The following is a 19,933-nucleotide window of genomic DNA, read 5'->3' on the forward strand; positions in this document are numbered from 1 at the left end:
TGATGAGCCTCCTATGAGGAACCGTGTCAAATGCTTTACTGAAATCCAGGTAGACTACATCTAGTGTTTTCAGCCACATGTTTTGAGAACTATAACGGTTTGCTTTTCCTCAGTTGCCATTTTTTATAGCTCCTTTCACCTTGGACCAATGTCTTCCCATTTCTCTTAGTTCATTCTTCAGGATTGCTCTCATTTTGCTGAATTTAGCATGCTTGAAATCTAGAACTTTGAGTTTTGTGTGTCCACCATCCACTTTAGATCTTACATCAAACCATACAAAGAACTATGAGGATTTGTTAAACTAAACTAAACCTTAGGCTTATATACCGCATCTTCTCTATAACAGTAGAGCTCGGCATGGTTTACAAGAAATTAGAAAGGAGAACAGATACAATATGGATTTAGAATAGTATGGAGAGGAGCGGAATTTACAACTTTTAACATAGCCAAGTTTTCAGATGTTTTTGAAATGGTTGGAAAGAGCCCAGATCATGCAATTGAATAGGAAAATTATTCCACAGCTCAGTAATTTTGAAAAGTAGAGACGTTCCTAATTTGCCAATGTAGCTAACGCCTTTCAACGTAGGAAAGGACAAGTTAAATTTTTGAGTAGACCTGGTAATATCAGATCTTACAGAATTCCAAGACAGGGGAATTAAAAGAGGAAGGATGCCATGCAAGATCTTAAATGTTAAGCAGGCACATTTAAAATAAACCCTGGAAATTATTGGAAGCCAATGAAGTTTTTGCAGGAGCGGAGAGACATGATCAAATTTACTTTTTGCAAGGATCAGCCTAGCTGCAGTATTCTGGATCAGTTGAAATCTTTGAAAGCTTTTCTTGGTTAAGCTTATATAGACCGAATTTCAATAATCCAGCCTCGAAAGGATGATTGATTGAACAAGGACAGCAAAGTGTTGTTGATGGAAACAGGATCTCACTTTCCTCAACATATGGAGACTAAAAAAAACATTTTTTTTTTTACCAGAAAATTAAGATGATCGTTGAATGAAAATGTTGAATCTATAATGACAATCAGAACTTTACTTGAAAATTCAATCTACAGTGAGGAGGATCCTGAAGGCAACAGAATAGACAAAGGAAGCTGCTCTAATTTTGGGCCAAGCCAAAGTAACTTTGTTTTGGACTCGTTCAGTTTCATTTGTACAGTAAGGACCCAAGACTGAAGTATTGTTATACATTCTAATGTATTCCCAACGAGGTTAGTGAGGTTTGAGTCTATCTCAAGGAGAACAAAGATGTCGTCTGCATACGTAAATAGTGTTTCGCAGGGGGATAAATGTAAAAGTTTCAAAGTAGTCATGTAGATGTTGAAAAGAATAGGTGATAAAGGTGATCCCTGCGGGACTCCGTCTAAAGGCTTCCAAGAGGATGACATGGTGCCGTTCATATTAACAGTATATGAACGAGATCGTAAGAATTTTGAAAACCAGTCTGAGACTGTGAAATCTCTACCTATCTCAGAAAGTTGGTAAATCAAAATATCATGGTGAACGATGTCAAAGGCCGCCCGTCGATAGATCGAATTGTAGCAAAATTGCAAAATTATTGCGCACTTGCAATTGCTGAACCTTAGAGATTCGGTACTGAGATTAGGTCTCAGTCCATGTTGGCAAGATAAAAGAATGGAAAATCTCTCTAAATATGATGAAAGCTGAGCGGATATAATAGACTCTAACATTTTGGCCAGTGGAGGAATATTCGCTATAAGCTGATAGCTAGACACAGTGGCATACCTAGCATACGTATGCTATAGAAACACAGATATATTGAAAAACCAATGTATGTAAAACAACACTTTCAATTGGCGACTGCTATGGTTATAGGACAATGGAATAGTATTGTTTTGCAGAAACTATGTGAAACAGGTGCCAGCTCTAATTTCACTCAAAAAGAAGGAAAAAAGCCTCAGAAAAAGGCCCTCCCACCGCCACAAAGGTGGATATCAAGGTGGTTAGACGGTAACCTCACAGGCAAAACCTTCATTAAAATGAGTGATTTGAGCAAAGAAACTTATGCTTCACATATATACAATTGTGGACAGAGGAAAAACCACTTATCTTCAACTGATCGGCACACCGACGGAGGCCAGCGTTTCACCGACTAGCTGCATCAGGGTGTTACCCGACCGATCAGTCTGCAAAACAAAGAGAGATAAAACAAAAGGAACTTAGACAGTTTCTCATTAAGTTTTAACTTCTTGATGTTAAAATACTAACATGTACCTTGAAAGAGCGAAAACAACCGCTTCAACTGAGTCCAAAAAGATGGCTTCCATGGGGCGGCTCTGAAATTCTGAAATTTAAATACCCCCGGTAGGAACGTCACTACCGGAAGTGAGTCAGAAAAAGACATAACAGCTGAGAAATGAAAATAAACCGGCAAAAACAAAAACCAAAACGAAAAAGAAGGAACCATGCATTCTTTATTGTTTATAATTTTTGTATATATTTTATAGATATTTTTTTATGTTTTAATTATTTTGTTTTTCTTTTTTCTGCTATGTTTTTAAATTTTTAATATGCATGTTTTGTTTTCTTCTTTAAGACCTTCTGTGATTGAAAAGGACCACTTCCAAAAAGATGTAAAAACAGAAAAAGAAAGAAAACCTAATAAAAAGCATTCCATTCAAGTCTTTGATTTAACCCGACCATGGCTCCCTCTGTAGCCAATTTATTTATGCAGAACTTTGAAAACTTGTGGATAGTCCATGACTTTTATGTGTGCGGGAGTCAAGTTATGGAATGGCCTTGTTGGCCGATTAGACAATGTGGAGAGGGGAATTCCTGGAGGAAAATGTTGAAGACCCAACTATTCATTGAAGCATTTTTTATCTTCTTATTTTTGTATGGATTCTTAACTTTTTATGTATGTAACTCCTTGTAAACCATTTTGGATAAAAACGGTATAGAAATTAAAAAAATAAATAAATAACCAATAATAATAGAAAACAAAACAAGCCCTATTCACCTTTGATATGTGAATAATTTGGCACTTAAATATTTATCTTGCATAACCATCTGAGTCCCCATTTGACAAAGTCGTGATATTCACATCATAATCCCAAGTGCATGCAAATAGAAAGGGGGGGGGGTGTATATCTGGGTATATCTTAGATGGGACAAGAGCAGGGCAAGTTTATAGAACTTTATTTCCCCATTTTAGAAGGTCTAAATGTCTGTCCTAAAAGCTCGATGAAGTTACAGGGAAATACTTTTAAAACCAATAGGAGGAAATATTTTTTCACTCAGAGAATAGTTAAGCTCTGGAACGCATTGCCGGAGGATGTGGTAAGAGCGGATAGCGTAGCTGGTTTTAAGAAAAGTTTGGACAGATTCCTGGAGGAAAAGTCCATAGTCTGTTATGAAGACATGAGAGAAGCCTCTGCTTGCCCTGGATCGGTAGCATGAAATATTTCTACTCCTTAGGTTTTGGCCAGGTACTAGCGACCTGGATTGACCGCTGTGAGAACGGGCTACTGGGCTTGATGGGCCGTTGGTCTGACCCAGTAAAGCTATTCTTATGGGAGTTAAACCTGCTACCAAGGATTTGGTAAACAGCTGTTATTGAGCCTTCCAATGAAGGCATAAGGGAAAGGGATTGCTCCTTAATCCCGCAGTGGATTTTGCCTTCCTCAAATACCAAACTGTCCCCCCCCAAAAAAATAATGTTACTAAAAATGTTATGTTTCTAAGACTGCATACAGAACCAGTTATATCCCACCACATAATCATTTACATTGCTAATGCAAGTTCAAGTTCAAGTTCAAGTTCAGGTTTATTTTGATTAATCGCCTATATAAAACTTTCTAGGCGATGTACAATAAAATACAAGTTATAAAAACATATTATCATATTAGTAATATAAAACATCCAAAACATCAACATTAACAATTGTTAATTAAATTAAATAAAATGAAGAGAATTTCTCTTTACCTAACACTTAACAAGACATAAGAAGGGGCGGGAGGGAAGAATTACAATGTTTCTCTTAATAAAGGAAAGAACATAAGGAAGGGAAAGACAATATAAAAGAGGGAGAAAAGGAAGGAAGTTAAACATTAAAAATATCATTAAATGAAAAGGAAGGAAATTAATCATTAAAAGCATCATTGAATAAAAAAGTTTTCAACAATTTTTTAAAAGAAATAAGATCTTTTTCCTTTCTGATAAAAAGGGGCAGGGTGTTCCAGAGTTGGGGAGCTAGTACAGAGAACATATCATTTCTCCTTGTTCCAACAATTTTTAGCGAAGGGACCGATAATAAGTCTTGCTGGGAAGATCGAAGGAGGCGAGTTGTACAATAAGGGGTTAACATTCTAGATATGAATAGTGGCGTATTGAACAATAGTACCTTGAAAACTAAGAAAGCTATTTTAAATGTTATCCGGTGATTAATGGGTAGCCAGTGCGACTTGATAAGAAGAGGAGTAACATGATCGTATTTTTTTCTTTTGTGTATAAGTTTTATGGCAGTGTTTTGGATTATTTGAAGTCTTTTCTTTTCTTTTTGAGATATGTTATACAATAAAGAATTACAATAGTCTAATTTTGCGCAACGTAAAGGTTTGCGAGTGTGCTAGCTTTGAACCCGTCAATTTTTTATATGTTTTACTTTTTAAAATTAATATTTATGTTCCACTTGCCTGGTGCATAAATGTCTGTTTCTTTTCTGTTCTAAACTACTGATGAAACTTGACATGCACTGCTTTGCAGCGACTTTTTATTTATATGACCTGTTTGAACTGGGGTCGAAAACGAATGAATCAGCTTTTATTTGCAGTCCTAAGTCTTACATGTGGCTGCAAGAAAAATTGCTTTGCTGAAGTGTATGAATGGTTGAATTTAATATTTTTTGCCTCTTTTTTTTGTTTATGTTGTTAACTTATGATTCTTTGCTTTTTTTATTTGTACAAGTATATCTAGGGATTGCTGTAGAGCAGGGGTGTCCAACCTTTTGGCTTCCCTGGGCCGCATTGGCCGGAAAAAAATGTTTCTGGGGCCGCGCAAACACTGCAGCAAGACAGAAGAGGGAGCCGGCAAGACGGTAAACACCCGGGGGCAGCAGAGGAAACACTGCATCACCCTTGACCAGGGCCGCACAAAATACTTCACGGGGCCGCAGGTTGAACACACCTGCTGTAGAGATTCTTCTTATTTTTCTTCTTTCTGATTGCTTGATTTGTACTGATGTGATTCCAGTAGTGACTGAATCAGCTCTATTGGATTATGAATCACTGCTTGCAAAGTCCTCCTTCTTGATGCTTTTGTCCCTGTACTCTGAGATGTGTAACCATGTAAGCTCCTAACAAATAACCGTTGACGGGACAAAAGCGTGTGAGACAAACGCGCGCCGACATTTGAGAGCAGACAGTTGAGCGCAAAACTTCAGCACGCCGCTCTAAAAGCTTATTTTAAAGGGCTCCGACAGGGGTTGTGGGGGGGGGGAAATCCCCCCCCACTTTACTTAATACTGTTTGCGTTGCCGTTGGTGGTTTTAGGGGTTGTAAACCCCCCCCCCTATTATACAGAAAAGTTAACTTTTCCCTGAAAAAATAGGTAAAAAGTAAAGTTTTCTGTATAATGGCGGGGGTTACACCCCCCACACCCCCCAACACGGCAGCGCAAACAGTATTAAGTAAAGTGTGGAGGTTCCCCTCCCAAACACCCCTGTCGGAGCCCTTTAAAATAAGCTTTTAGAGCGGCCCACTGAAGTCTTGCGCTCAATTGCCCGCTCTCAAATGTCGGCGCGCATTTGTCTCGTGCTTCCGACTGTGAACCCAAATAACCTCATAGTTAGTTCCTAATAGTATGTTTAGCTTTCCAAGTATCCATTTTCATTCCTAACATGCAACAGATCAGTTTCTGCAGCATTTATGGAAACCTATAAAGTCTTTTCTGTATTGCAGGTGGAGTAACTAATACTGCCCAGTATCAAAACAGACTCACGGTGTACGATCCGAAAGAGGTATGTTTATGGAGGAGGATGAGTTACTTATATACAGCTCGATTGTGATGACAGTCAGTACCAAAAAATATCCATTGTTAACATAAAGGTCCCCTTTATCAAGCTGCATTAGGATTTTTTTAAAATCACCATCTGCTGTTTGTAAGAGCTCCGACGCTCAGCGTCATAGCTTTTACCGCAGCAGCTGGTGATAAAAACCCTAATGCAGCTTGAAAAAAGGGCACCAAAATATATAGCAGCAAAAATTAGTAGTGAGGAAAAATTAAGTAGAAGAAGCACCCAAAGCGATCAAATGACCAAACCATCAAACACTTTAAAAATCTCATTCATTTTTACATACATTTCAATGATGTTGTAATATAAGCGGACCAGAGAAGACAGAAAGCCTTCACTTAGGCTGTGTTTTACATATATGGGCTTCTTCAAAGAGAATTTGTTATCTAAAAAAGCCATGCAGATGGAGACTTATGCGTGTGTCTTTTAACGTTGTGTCAGGAACAGGAGACATGGGGGGGGAAGATCCTGTATGCCACAGTAGAGACCCTGTCATGAGAACTGAGAGATATCCTAAAGCCAGAGAAAATTCTGTGAACAGCCTTAGTCAGGTGCCTGCAGCAGGAGTGCAGGACCCTTTAAGAACTACTTTATTCCTGCTAGGAGTGGGCGGAGCTTTATTCCCAGAATGCCTTTTCTTGAGCCTTCCACTTTGTGCTTATCCTGTGTGGGAGTTTGTGCAGGCAGTTTTAGTAGGGGTGTAAAGGAGCAGCATTTGTGTTTTGCTGCTGTAATCCTGTTTAGAGCAGTGCACCAACAAGTCAGGGACTGTATTGCAAAGGTTTTTTTGTGTTGTTTAAAAACCTATGAACAGACTGTACTTGTTTGACAAGCTGACTGGTGCCAGAAGAAAAGCTTTATTTTTGGATTTTGAAAATTGTTCTGGACAGGCCGTTTTGGCTTTGAAAGTGTTTGAAGCCCAAAGGTTGCTGAGAGCTTTATTAGAAGCCTGGATGTTTTTTTCTTTTCTTGTATTAAAAGAACTGTGAGCAGCATGTGGAACCCTAAGGACACTTACCTGTACCTGAAGCTGAGGGTGGGTGGAAGTGAACACAGAACCAAAGAACTTTTATTTGCAATATGAAGCAACTGATTTGTGACAAGTGACTTTATTGCTTGAGCCACCTTATGCCATTCTGATCAAGAGCTTTTTGTTCGCCGATAAAGTGTTTTGGTTTAAAAACCAAAGGAGTCTCAGTGTGCTGTTAGGGAGGCACTGAGGGCTGTGTTCCACAAAACTTTATTCTGGGACAGGGATTCACAGGGGCAGCTAGGCCTAAGTGGGATCCTGTCCCACAATTTGTAGACTCAAACATCATTCTTCAAAAAACCTGAATAGCAAAATAGAAAAAAAATACAGTAGAGACTACAGTTCTGTTTTCATTTTTTTTTTTCTATACTGTAAATAAAGGTATGATCCTCGGAGATTACTTTTTGACTATAATTCCAAGGTACTCTCAATATAAAGCATCAGTGCTTTCAAACTAACCTTGTAGATTACAGATCTGCATGATGTCATAGGTTTTGAATATTAACTATCCAGAGCTCTGTGGCTTCAAGGAACGCGGCATTTGACACTGCCAGCAAACTATAAGACACATTTTGTGGACTCGTGGCTGGGAGCCTTCACTGTAGCACATCCTCAGCAGTGGAAAAAGCTGCCAAAGGAATTGAAATTAATTCCCATGGTGAATGCAATTCAAAATGTGCCTGAAGGCATATTTATTTATTCAGGCCTTTTCAGCAATTTAAATAGACTTTTTATTTCCAAGATTATTTGGAATATTTGTCATGTGTATTTTAAATTTGTGATTGCATTGTTTTTAAGAACATAAGAATAGCCTTACTGGGTCAGACCAATGGTCCACCAAGCCCAGTAGCCCATTCTCACGGTGGCCAATCCAGGTCACTAATACCTGGCCAAAGCCCAAGGTGTATCAATATTCCATGCTTCCCCCATGATTTCTCAATACAGATTATGGACTTTTCCTCCAGGAACTTGTCCAAGCCTTTCTTAAAACCAGCTACGCTATCCGCTCTTACCACATCCTCTGGCAACGCATTCCAGAGCTTAACTATTCTCTGAGTGAAAAAAATTTTCCTCATCTTGGTTTTAAAAGTATTTCCGTGTAACTTCATCAAGTGTCCCCCTAGTCTTTGTGATTTTTGATGGAGCGAAAAATCGATCCACTTCTACCCGTTCTACTCTACTCAGGATTTTCTAGACTTCAATCATATCTCCCCTCAGCCGTCTCTTTTCCAAGCTGAAGAGCCCTAGCCTTTTTAGTCTTCATCATATGAGAGGAGTTCCATCTCCTTTATCATCTTTGTCGCTCTTTTTTGAACCTTTTCTAACGTCACTATATCTTTCTTGAGATAAGGAGACCAGAATTGAATGCAATACTCCAGATGAGGTCGCACCATGGAGCGATATAGGGGCATTATGACATTCTTAGTCTTGTTAACCATCCCTTTTTTAATAATTCCTGTTTGCTTTTTTGGCCGCCACTGCACATTGGGCAGAAAGTTTCATCATATTGTCTACAATGATACCTAGATCCTTTTCTTAGGCATTAACCTGATGGCAGATAAAGGCCAAATGACCCATCCAGTCTGCCCATTCACAGCATCCGCTATCTCCTCCTCTCCCTAAGAGATCCCACGTGCCTGTCCCATGCTTTCTTGAATTCAGTCTTAGTCTCCACCACCTCTACCAGGAGACTATTCCACCTTTTCTGTAAAAAAAAAAAGAATTTCCTTAGATTTATCCTGAGCCTATCATCTCTTAACTTCACTCTATGCCCTCTCATTCCAGAGTTTTCCTTCATTTGAAAAAGACTTGCCTCCTGTACATTAATGCCACAGAGATATTTAAACATCTCTATCATATCCCCTCTCTCCCACCTTTCTTCCACAGCATACATATTGAGTTCTCTAAGACTGTCCCCAAACACTTTATGACAAAGACCACTAACCTCTGGACTGCTCCATCATATTTATATCTTTTTGATGATGCGGTCCCAGTATTCCAAATGGGGCCTTACTACTAACATGGCAATAGGGATGCCCAGTCCCTCCTTCCCGAACTTGCCGCAATCCCTTGCAATCTTCCTTGGCAAGAGAGATGCCCAATCCCTCCTACCGCGATCTCCCACAACCTTCCCCAGCATGATCCGTGCTTCCATGCCGACGCATGCGCAGTAGAGTAGAACTCTGCTTGCGGCAGTTTCCCCATCGCCCTCCCTCGGCGATGCTGCAAGCGTCACGCTGCCGACCGCATGGGTCCCTGCCCCACCCCCGAAAAGGCCCATCGAAGCACCTGCACACACGGGAGAGTAGTCAGAGGCAGTCAAAGGCCATGGCGCTATCCTGTCGGCTCCCAGACACAACCCACTCCTCCCGTGGCCTGGAACACCTACCCAACAACTTTGGACACCGAGCTCCACAGACACGCAGTGTGGGCAAACCAGCTCCCCACGACCCGGTAGAGGCCCCACACCAGAATGCGTCAACACCCGATGCACAAGTCAACTCCCCCTGAGCCCGAATCCCACCAGCACCAGAAGTACCCGAACTCACGCTGCTACCCTGAACTCCCCCACCTCTGCTGACCCGCACCCCAGTCTGTCCCCCAGGGCACCCCCGGCAATCCCGACCCAGAATAGCTGGCCCGGACCCAAGGCAGAGGAGACACTGGAACGCCAAGAATGCAACAGGTACTCTATTACCGACCAAAGTGGCCTCTGAGGAACAGGGAACCCTGCACCTCAGAAGCACATGTTCTATACATCCCCTACAAGGCTCCACCTAGCCCTGCGCATACACTTCCCATCTCCTGACAGGTAGCCCAGTTCTCCTTGCCTGCTGCCTCCCTCCCCCCCCCCCCCCCGAGACAGCAGCATACTGGATGGGATAGTAGAGAGAGAGAAGAAGATGAAATGATGCTGGATGGGGAGAAAAAGGTGGAAATAGGGAAGGTAAAAGGAGAAATGGGAGCCTGAATATGGGTAGGTAAAAAGAAGGGAGAAGGGCTACTGCTGGAGAAAGGGAGCAGAGAAAGGGTACTACTGGACAGGGAGGAGGTAAAAGGAAGGGAGAAGGGCTACTGCTGGACAGGGGGAGCAGGGAAGGGTGCTGCTGGACAAGGGGGAGAGACAGAAAAAGAGAAAGAAAGAAATGCCTAAGTTTACACATCTATTCCAGCACCCATTAATGTAACGGACTAAAAAACTAGTTTTCCCATAAAAAAATTATAAGGATTCTATCAATTGTTTTATAAAAATGGTTAGGGTATTTGAATGGTAACATACTTAAAATATAATTTATTTTAGGGGCTAAGGCCATTTTGGCAGTTTCTAGTCTGCCCCACAATTGTTTATGAGATTTTTTAATTGATAGTAATTCAATATTTTTATCAATGGTTTCTTTTAAGAAGTGACAGAAATTGATACCTAAATATTTAATTGAGGTTGGTTGTATATTGAAAGTTAAAACAGATAGCTCTTGCAAAGAAACCAGGTTAATGAGGGGTAAACATTCTGTTTTATTCCAATTTATTCCAAGTTATCTGGAGATAACTAAAAAAGAATCAATTAAAGCTAAAATATGTGAAATTGAATTAACAATGGTGTGTAGAGTAAAAGGTGATCAGTGTATAATGATAGTTTTACTTCATACTGAGCTATTTTGAATCCTTCAGTATTAAATAAGAGTGGAGAATCTCTTTCTTGATTGCTCAGTGGTTTATTTTAATTCATTGCTTGAAAACAGATGCATCTTTTTGGGAAGCAAAATTATTGGAACATGTATATGGAGCTTAGATCAGTTCAAGTGAAGGGGTTTTTCAAAAGTGTCATGTTTTAGTCCAGGTATGGAGCCCAAGTAAATCTGTCATCTGATGATATGCAGAAAGCTAAATTTTATTTTGATATATTGGATGAAAACAATTTATAGAATAAACCTATAACTCTAAACATAGAAACTATGGGGTGATTTTACTAAGCTGTGTTAGGGTACAGCAAAAAAAAAACCTAATATGGGACAATTGAATCCCCCCTACCATATTCAAGGCCTTTCCCCTTGTCCTTGGCCACCCTCTCATGTCCAAACTCCCCAAACATGTCTAGTTCTATTATGTCCTTTCTGGAGTCCATACTCTATTTTCTATTTTCAGGTTTTCTCTATTTTTGCTATTTTTGGTGCGAATTTGCTGGCAGCGGCTATCTTGGATTTTTATTGATTGTATTAGTTGTCACACAGATATTATAAATTTGCGCCCAAAAAAGACAAAGAAAATCCAAAATAAAAAATAGAGTACGGAATCCTACAGGGATTAACAGAAAGAAGATTATTGAAGGTAAAAACCTTCCACATCCAACTAACTCGGTCCTAAATCATTACTCTCCTCCCCTCTGCAGCAGGAGAGATGTCCACTCTCTCCCGCTGCCACGCAAACCCCAACCCCTAATGCCTCCGACGACCCCGCTCTCTCCCCCTTACCTTACTTAGATGGCTGGCCAGAGGGATGCCTATTCCCTCCGGCCATCAGACCTTCCTCTTCAGAATGGCTGACCTTCTCCTCCCTAGTGTATCCTTGGATGCACTGAGGAGGGGCCTGAGGCTCTGATTGGCCCAGGCTGCTTAAGGCCCTTCCTATGAAGAGGTAGCCCTTCAAAGCAATTTTGGAACTCTGTTCCTGGAATGGCCTCCAGAGCTGTCATCGTATTACCCTTGATGTCCTGAATATCATCAAAATGTCATCCTTTCAATATTTCCTTTATTTTTTGGTAAAGAAAAAAGTCATTGCGGGTGAGATCAGCTGTGCAGGGAGGGTGCTTCAGTACAGTTATTTGTTTACTGGCTAAAAGCTCCCTCACAGACAGTGCCATATGAGCTGGTGCATTGTTGTGAAGCAAGAGCCACGAGGGACCATTTATGCACACACCTTTCTCACGCCAAGATTTTCAGTTACGATTTTTCTAACTGTTTCTCTATCGATGGTTACTTGGTCTGCTAGGCTTCTCACAGTGAACCGACGATGTTGATGGACAATTTGACAAATTTTTGCAATGTTTTAGTCATTTCTGCTCTTTACTGGCCACCCTTAAGAACATAAGAAGTTGCCTCCGCTGGGTCAGACCAGAGGTCCATCGTGCCCAGCAGTCCGCACCCGCGGCGGCCCATCAGGTCCATGACCTGTCAGTGGTCCCTGAGCTCATCCTATAACCTATCTCTACTTCTATCTGTACCCCTCAATCCCCTTCAGGAATTTATCTAAACCCACTTTGAATCCCTGTATTGTGTTCTGTTCAATCACAGCTTCCGGGAGTGCGTTCCATGTGTCCACCACTCTGGATGAAGAAGAACTTCCTGGCATTGGTTCTAAATCTGCCACCCCTTCAGTTTCTCCGAGTGCCCCCTTGTACTTCTTGTTCCCCACAGTCTGAAGAATCTATCCCTATCTATCTTCTCTATGCCCTTCAGGATCTTAAAAGTTTCTATCATGTCTCCTCTAAGTCTCCACTTTTTCAGGGAGAACAGCCCCAGCTTTTCCAGCCTGTCGGCATATGACAAGTTTTCCATACCTCTTATCATTTTCATCGCTCTTCTCTGGACCCCCTCAAGTATTGCCATGTCCTTCTTGAGGTACGGCGACCAATACTGGACACAGATGCGGGCGTACCATAGCACGATACAGCGGCATGATGACTTCCTTTGTCCTTGTCGTGATACCCTTCTTGATAATACCCAGCATTCTGTTGGCTTTCTTTGAAGCTGTCGCACATTGTGCTGATGCTTTCATTGTTGTATCCACCAGCACACCCAGGTCTCTTTCGAGGTTGCTTACCCCTAGCAATGATCCCCCCTTTAGTGTCGTTTTCTCTCTTTTCACAAAAACGTTTAATCCACACCGTCGTTTTCTTCATGGCATTATCCCCATAAACTTGGACGAACGTGTCCCTGATTTCATTTCCACTCTTGCCAAGTTTGACAAGAAATTTAATGTTTGTTCATTGCTCTTATTAAAGCTCAGACAATTCTCGCGACGGCACCCAAAATCATGCAGCAACAATAATGAATGCCGCTCGGCATTCAGCACCACCACATGTTGATACGACCACAGCTGTGAGACACTGATAGGCCAAGGTTATGAAACCTTACCAAGCTGTTTGTACAATGCTGCCAATGTAAGTGCACGATGGCAGGTTCATGAACTTAATTGTCAGACCTCGTATATAGAATCCGGGGATTAACATATAATTAATACTGCATTGCCGTTAACATTTTTTGTGCTGTAGGTAACAGTGAAGGGATTAAAGAAGAATTCCAGTAAACCTGCAGTCTTTCTTTCATTGTCAGTCTTGTTTGATAATGATACTTATTATGACCAAATATGCTAATATACAATACAAACCTCCTATCCTGGAATAAGGCTATGATTATATTACCCTTCTTTCATTTTTTTAATTTTTTTTAATTTGGGAGCAAACTAAAATGTGAGCTAATATATTCTGTAGCAGATAATACTGCTGAGCTCTCTGGTGCATTGGAGGACCTGGGAATTACCTTTTCACCAGAGCAGTTCTTCAGGCATGTTCGTAAAACCACGTTCTGTATATTATTCTCTTTTTGGAAAAAGGAAAGTGATTGTTTATATTAGAGAATGACACGGTGACAAATTTCATCACCGTTCCCGTCCCCGCGGATAACCGCAGGAAATAATCCCATGTCATTTTCTAGTGTCTATTTCAATCTCAATCCTTCTACACCAGCATTCTTCATAGCAAAGCTTGTGGGTCAGTGGTTGTGGCCATTCATACTTTGATTCTTATGTGAGCCAAGGATAATGAAGCCATTGTGACATCACTGATGTGATTGGCTCTTAGGCACTGGTGGAATGAGGCATTATGACATCACAATATCTGCTCTGGATACCAGAGACTGTCATTCTGTAGTGTCTGTTTCAACCTCGGTCCTTCTACACCAGCATTCTTCAAAGCAAAGCTTGCGGGTCAGTGGTTGTGGCCATTCATACTCTGATTCTTCCCTCTCTCCTTAAAGAATGACATGAAGATGGTTTCCCGCGGTTATCCGCGGGGTCGGGAACGGTGATGAATTTTGTTACCGTGTCATTCTCTAGTTTATATCTTTAGTGCTCTTATGTCAAACATTACCAATATCTCCTTGATTCTTCCTTTTGGGTGCCTAGAATAAGTGGATAAGTCGCAGCCCTATGCTCCAGCGGAGAGTATACCATGCCATGGCAGCTGTCCAAAGAAAGCTTTATGTCTTGGGAGGGAATGATTTGGATTACAATAATGATCGGATTCTGGTACGGCACATAGACTCATATGATATCAACATGGATCAGTGGACCAGGTGCACTTTCAACCTGCTAACAGGCAAGTGTCTGTCGCTTTGTAAGGTATGAATGGAAAATTAAACTGCTGTGTTGGTCTAGATTAGTGTATTGCAAACGATGTGCCTCCTGCGATTTCCGGTGTGCCGCGACACACACTGGCGAGGAGGAGAGTCGTCCATGCCAGCTGCCTGCCTACAGGACGTGCCTCTCGCAGCGAGGCACGTCTGTAGGAAGTCAGCCGGCGTGGATGACTCTCCTCCTGGCCGGCGTCTCTCCTCCTCTCCCTACACCTCCCGGATCCCTGTAATGGCGTAGTCGTGGCAAGATGGGCCTCCGCACATGAACACAACGCCATTACGCATACGGGCGATGTCATCGAGTCGACTTCCAGCTGCCTTCTGGCCGGAGCACTGCATTTGGTGTGTCACCGGCCGGAAATGTTTGCAGGACACTGGACTAGATAAATGGAAACATGTGACAGATATGGTATGGTTACAATTGTGGATCAGTTCCAGGATTTCTGCTGGAGATGAAACTGACCAGGTCCCTTCACTTTGTCATATTTCAGTCAGATGCTCTTACTCAGGGCTGCCTAACTCCAGTCCTCGAGATCTACTGGCAGGCCAGGTTTTCTGGCTATCCACAATGAACATGCATGAGAGAGATTTGCATACCAAGAAGGCAGTGCAGGCAAATCTCTCTCATGCATATTCATCGTGGATATCCTGAAAACCTGGCCTGCCAGTAGGTCTCGAGGACTGGACTTGGGCAGCCCTGCTCTTACTTATTCCTATGAGCATCAAGGCAGTGTCAGAGCATTTATCACTCCTGGCCACGGTAGAAACCTCTATCGTGACTTTTTATTGATATGGCTTTCTTTCTTTTTTTTTTTATAGTAACTTTATTGACTTCAATAAAATGTTTGACTTAAAAAAAAATAACTTTTTTTGATAGGACAAAATGAATCTGGAGTTGGCATCCACAGTGGAAGAATATATTTAGTCGGGGGCTATTCTATTTGGACTAATGAGCCATTAGCATGTATACAGGTGAGTATCTTGGCACAAAAAATCCATCTCAGAGAGGTACACAAGCCTAACTTTTAAGTCCTAGCATAAAGCAAGCAAAATAAGTGCTTTGCAAGCAGAAGGAATTGGGATCGGTTTTCTCTTTATTTCCATAGAGAAGTTGCTGCCCTTCAGATCATGCTTCGGAGCTGGATAGGCCAGCACTTAAATATTTATCTTGCATAAATGTCTAAATTCCAGCTTTACGCTGAAAAATGTACATTTCAGAAGGGAATGAACACTTGCATCCTAAAAGATCGACCTCGGGATTTACAGCTGCTACCTAGCACATTTAAGGCCTGTTTTACAAAGCCGCACGGCAACACCCCCGAAGCCCTTTAAATCTCTATGGGCTTCGGGGCCGTTACTGCGCTGCAGCTGCTAGCGTGGCTTTGTAAAACAGGCCCTTAGATTTCAGAAAAGTTATTAGAGATTACCTCCTTAATCCCTCCCCTCTCCCGGGGCTTGATGTCCTCCCCTCCCCATGAAAGCCAATATATAACTCTGCGGCAGATTCAGGAAACATAAATGTTTCTAAGATTGCTAAGATAAAGGTTTGTGTTCAGGCAGAAAAAAACATTTATGGCGCTGTTCCACAACTTAAGTGTTCATGTGGCAATGTGTACATGTTTTGACCTGTTGACATTTTAGACATTTATTTTCGTAACGCGGATCTTCGTGCATAAATGTCCATATCTACATCTTTTAGAACTGGCTCTGTCAGAGCAGAACTTGAACAAAAACTTAACCCAATAACAAGGAAAAAGAAGATAGAGTAAGAAAAATTACACTGGGAGATCACCGTTGAGAATGAATATCAAAAATTAATAATAATAAATACTTGAATAAATTAATTAGTTAAATTTTGGTGATGGGTCCTCAGTTTACACAACTCAGTCAGGGCCAGGCTGTAATATAGAGTTGAAAGAGTGTAACCCAACAGGGTTTTTCACCAGTGTAACATCCCTGGACCCATTGTGAATTTTGTGAAAAATGTGCAAAAACAACAAACATTCATCAATTATAAACTCTCCAGTGTATTGTGTGCAGTAAAATGCTACAAAATCCTAAATGGCAATGTTCAACTTTCAAAATTATGTCCTCCTTCAATGTGGAAAGTATGTCCAACTTTTTAAAGAACAGAAGAGTACTTATCTCACGATTGCCGACAGTCCATTTATTCCTGCCACAATATTGTCCATGCCCCTCAAATTGAAAAGCTCTATGGGGCACCATTTGGGAGGATCTCAGCCTCCTTCGTCTGGAGCTGAACTTGACCCCTCAATTTTGATTTAAATGTCCTTTCTAAAATGCCGCCCTATGTCACCAAGCTGACTTTTATCCCCATGTTTACTAACTTGTTCAAAAAATGTAGCTGAATGGGAAGGTAAGACTTCCCTTGATTAAATTTGTGTCGACTCTATCCTGTTAAATTGCATTACATTACATTACATTAGGGACTTCTATTCCGCCTATACCTTGAAGTTCATAGTAACGTGGAAAAGTCAGAATATGGACACCTATCAAGAAATGTACAATGCAGCCACCCTTTAACAGAACTGGACATCCATATTTCAGCCATCCATTTGCGTGTTTGTCTGGATATTCGATGACGTCACTGGACATCCATCACATGGCACAGTGGTCCTCAAGGAGCTGTGATATGTAATTTCCGGCCCCTGTCACACAGCGGCCCCTAAAGCGCAACATGTCTGCACAAAGGGAGACCAACATTTCCCAAGAGGAGAGCAATCTCCTGGCAGTGTCGGGCCTCATACACAGGTGATGACTGTTTTACCATAACTGAAGATTCTCTTTCCATGACCCTGCACATGTGGAGGGATATCAGGCACACTCTTGCAAGGTATGCAGATAGCATAAAAATAATGGGCCCTGCACATGCAAAGTAACATCTCGGCACAATCCTGATAATGCACTCAAGGTGTCTCATGTATTTTATTTATGTATTTTAAAAATTTCTAGACCGTTTAAACCTAAACGGTTTTTCTTAATTTTGCATACATCTATATGTATAAAATCGGAGGTATGTATGTGTGTATGTATGTATGTGTGTGTGTATGTGCTGCGATCACGCAAAAACGGCTTGACCGATTTGAACGAAACTTGGTATGCAGATCCCTCACTACCTGGGATGATATGTTCTGGGGGAGCTACAAACAGAAAATCAGATTTCACCCATTCATGTCAATGGAAACAATGTAAAAAGCTGCCATTCTCACTGTAATTCAAAAACAGCTTGACCGATTTGAACGAAACTTGGTATGCAGATCCCTCACTACCTGGGGTGATATGTTCTGGGGGAGCTACAAACAGAAAATCAGATTTCACCCATTCATGTCAATGGAAACAATGTAAAAAGCTGCCTTTCTCCCTGTAATTCAAAAAGGGCTTGACCGATTTTAACGACACTTGGTATGCAGATCCTTCACTACCTGGGGTGATATGTTCTGGGGGAGCTACAAACAGAAAATCAGATTTCACCTCACTACCCTCACTACCTGGGGTGATATGTTCTGGGGGTCTCGCGGCTCACCTGCACACGTGGGCGGAGCTACAAACAGAAATTCAGATTTCACCCATTCATGTCAATGGAAAAAATGTAAAAAGCTGCCATTCTCACAGTTATTCAAAAACGGCTTGACTGATTTGAACGAAACTTGGTATGCAGATCCTTCACTACCTGGGGTGATATGTTCTGGGGTCTCGCGGCTCACCTGCACACGTGGGCGGAGCTACAAACAGAAATTCAGATTTCACCCATTCATGTCAATGGAAAAAATGTAAAAAGCTGCCATTCTCACAGTTATTCAAAAACGGCTTGACCGATTTGAACGAAACTTGGTATGCAGATCCCTCACTACCTGGGGTGATATGTTATGGGGGTCTCGCGGCCCACCTGCACATGTGGGCGGAGCTACAAACTGAAAATCAGATTTCACCCATTCATGTCAATGGAAAAAATGTAAAAAGCTGCCTTTCTCCCTGTAATTCAAAAACGGCTTGACCAATTTGAACAAAACTTGGTATGCAGATCCCTCACTACCTGGGGTGATATGTTCTGGGGGTCTCGCGGCCCACCTGCATACGTGGGCGGAGTTACAAACAGAAATTCAGATTTCACCCATTCATGTCAATGGAAAAAATGTAAAAAGCTGCCATTCTCACAGTAATTCAAAAACGGCTTGACCGATTTGAACGAAACTTGGTATGCAGATCCCTCACTACCTGGGGTGATATGTTCTGGGGGTCTCGCGGCCCTCAACTCTATGTTGCTTGCTCAAGGGTGGGTTCACCCAAGAATTTATATGTTCTTGCTCCAGGAGGTGAAACTAAAAATGTTGTTTCTAATCATGTTTTGCGTTAGTTGTATTGTATTCATTTTGTCAAATATTTCACATTATAATTTGAATATTGTACTTTTTATTAAGCTGTAAAAAAATAATTTCATTCACCACTATTAAGTATCTTTATTTGAATCCATTTACAGTGTTATTACTATAATTAAATACCTGTGCAACGCCGGGGCATCAGCTATTTAAATATATAGATGGACCAATGGTGTGAAGCTTGGAGAATGATGTCCCACAGTCAGATTGATGTCACAGTCAACAGTATATAAGGAAGTGCAGCTGTGGTGTGGTGAAGCCTAAACAGAAACTGAAAACTGAAAATTTGTGTGATATTAATCCTCAAGTGAATGGAAGCCAAAACCCAAGGGAATTTATAGCCGGGCAAAACCGCAAACAACTTCAACTAGAGGTATGGAGGAAGGGAAGGGGGCGAGAACATAGAGGGGAGGAATGGGAAGAGGTGGGTAAGGGGAAAAGAGGAGGAGAGATGCAAGCTTTGGGAATGATGTCACAGTCATTTAAGAGTATATAAGGAAATGCAGCTGTGGTGTGGTGTGGTGAAGCCTAAACAGAAAGTGAAAACTGAAAATTTGTGTTATGTTAATCTTCAAGTGAATGTTCCTCAAGGGAATTTATATCCGGGCAACGCCGGGTGATCAGCTAGTAATACTATAAAACAAATAAGATCAGTCAAAAAATCCTCAGAAAATCAGCTATGAAACTGAAAGCCAAAAAGGCTTATACAAAAAAGTCACATAAAAATTCTTCAACACTGGTCTCCATACCTAAAGAAAGATATAACCCTGCTGGAGAGGGTGCAGAGGTGGGCCACGAAACTAGTAAAAGGTATGGAAAATTTGAGCTACAAGGAACGCCTAGAAAAAATTGGGACTGTTCACCCTCGAAAAGAGGAGGCTGCGAGGGGACATGATAGAGACTTTTAAAATATTAAAAGGATTCGACAAAATAGACCAAGAAACATCATTATTCACTTTCTCAAATGTGACACGGACAAGAGGTCATGGACTGAAACTGAGGGGCAGCAGGCTCAGAACAAATGTCAGGAAGTTCTGTTTCGCACAGCGAGTGGT

At 41.4% G+C, this 19,933-nt stretch overlaps 1 protein-coding gene across 6 annotated transcripts in view; it reads left to right on the forward strand.

The window, feature by feature from the left end:
• The window catches only part of KLHL32 (kelch like family member 32), a 226,804-nt gene that overhangs the window by 195,596 nt on the left and 11,275 nt on the right, over positions 1–19,933 (forward strand). For 3 of the 6 annotated variants that reach the window (XM_033939689.1, XM_033939690.1, XM_033939692.1), the window contains 3 exons: positions 5,930–5,988; positions 14,252–14,444; positions 15,359–15,453. In XM_033939689.1, the coding sequence (XP_033795580.1) occupies positions 5,930–5,988; positions 14,252–14,444; positions 15,359–15,453 (347 nt within the window). Of the gene's footprint in view, positions 1–5,929; positions 5,989–6,719; positions 7,079–7,617; positions 7,731–14,251; positions 14,445–15,358; positions 15,454–18,979; positions 19,206–19,933 lie in introns of those variants that run through there. The other 3 variants (XM_033939693.1, XM_033939694.1, XM_033939695.1) reach the window with 3 other exon arrangements.

The sequence above is a fragment of the Geotrypetes seraphini genome, chromosome 3 (genome assembly GCF_902459505.1).
Source record: "Geotrypetes seraphini chromosome 3, aGeoSer1.1, whole genome shotgun sequence".
Taxonomy (NCBI): domain Eukaryota; kingdom Metazoa; phylum Chordata; class Amphibia; order Gymnophiona; family Dermophiidae; genus Geotrypetes; species Geotrypetes seraphini.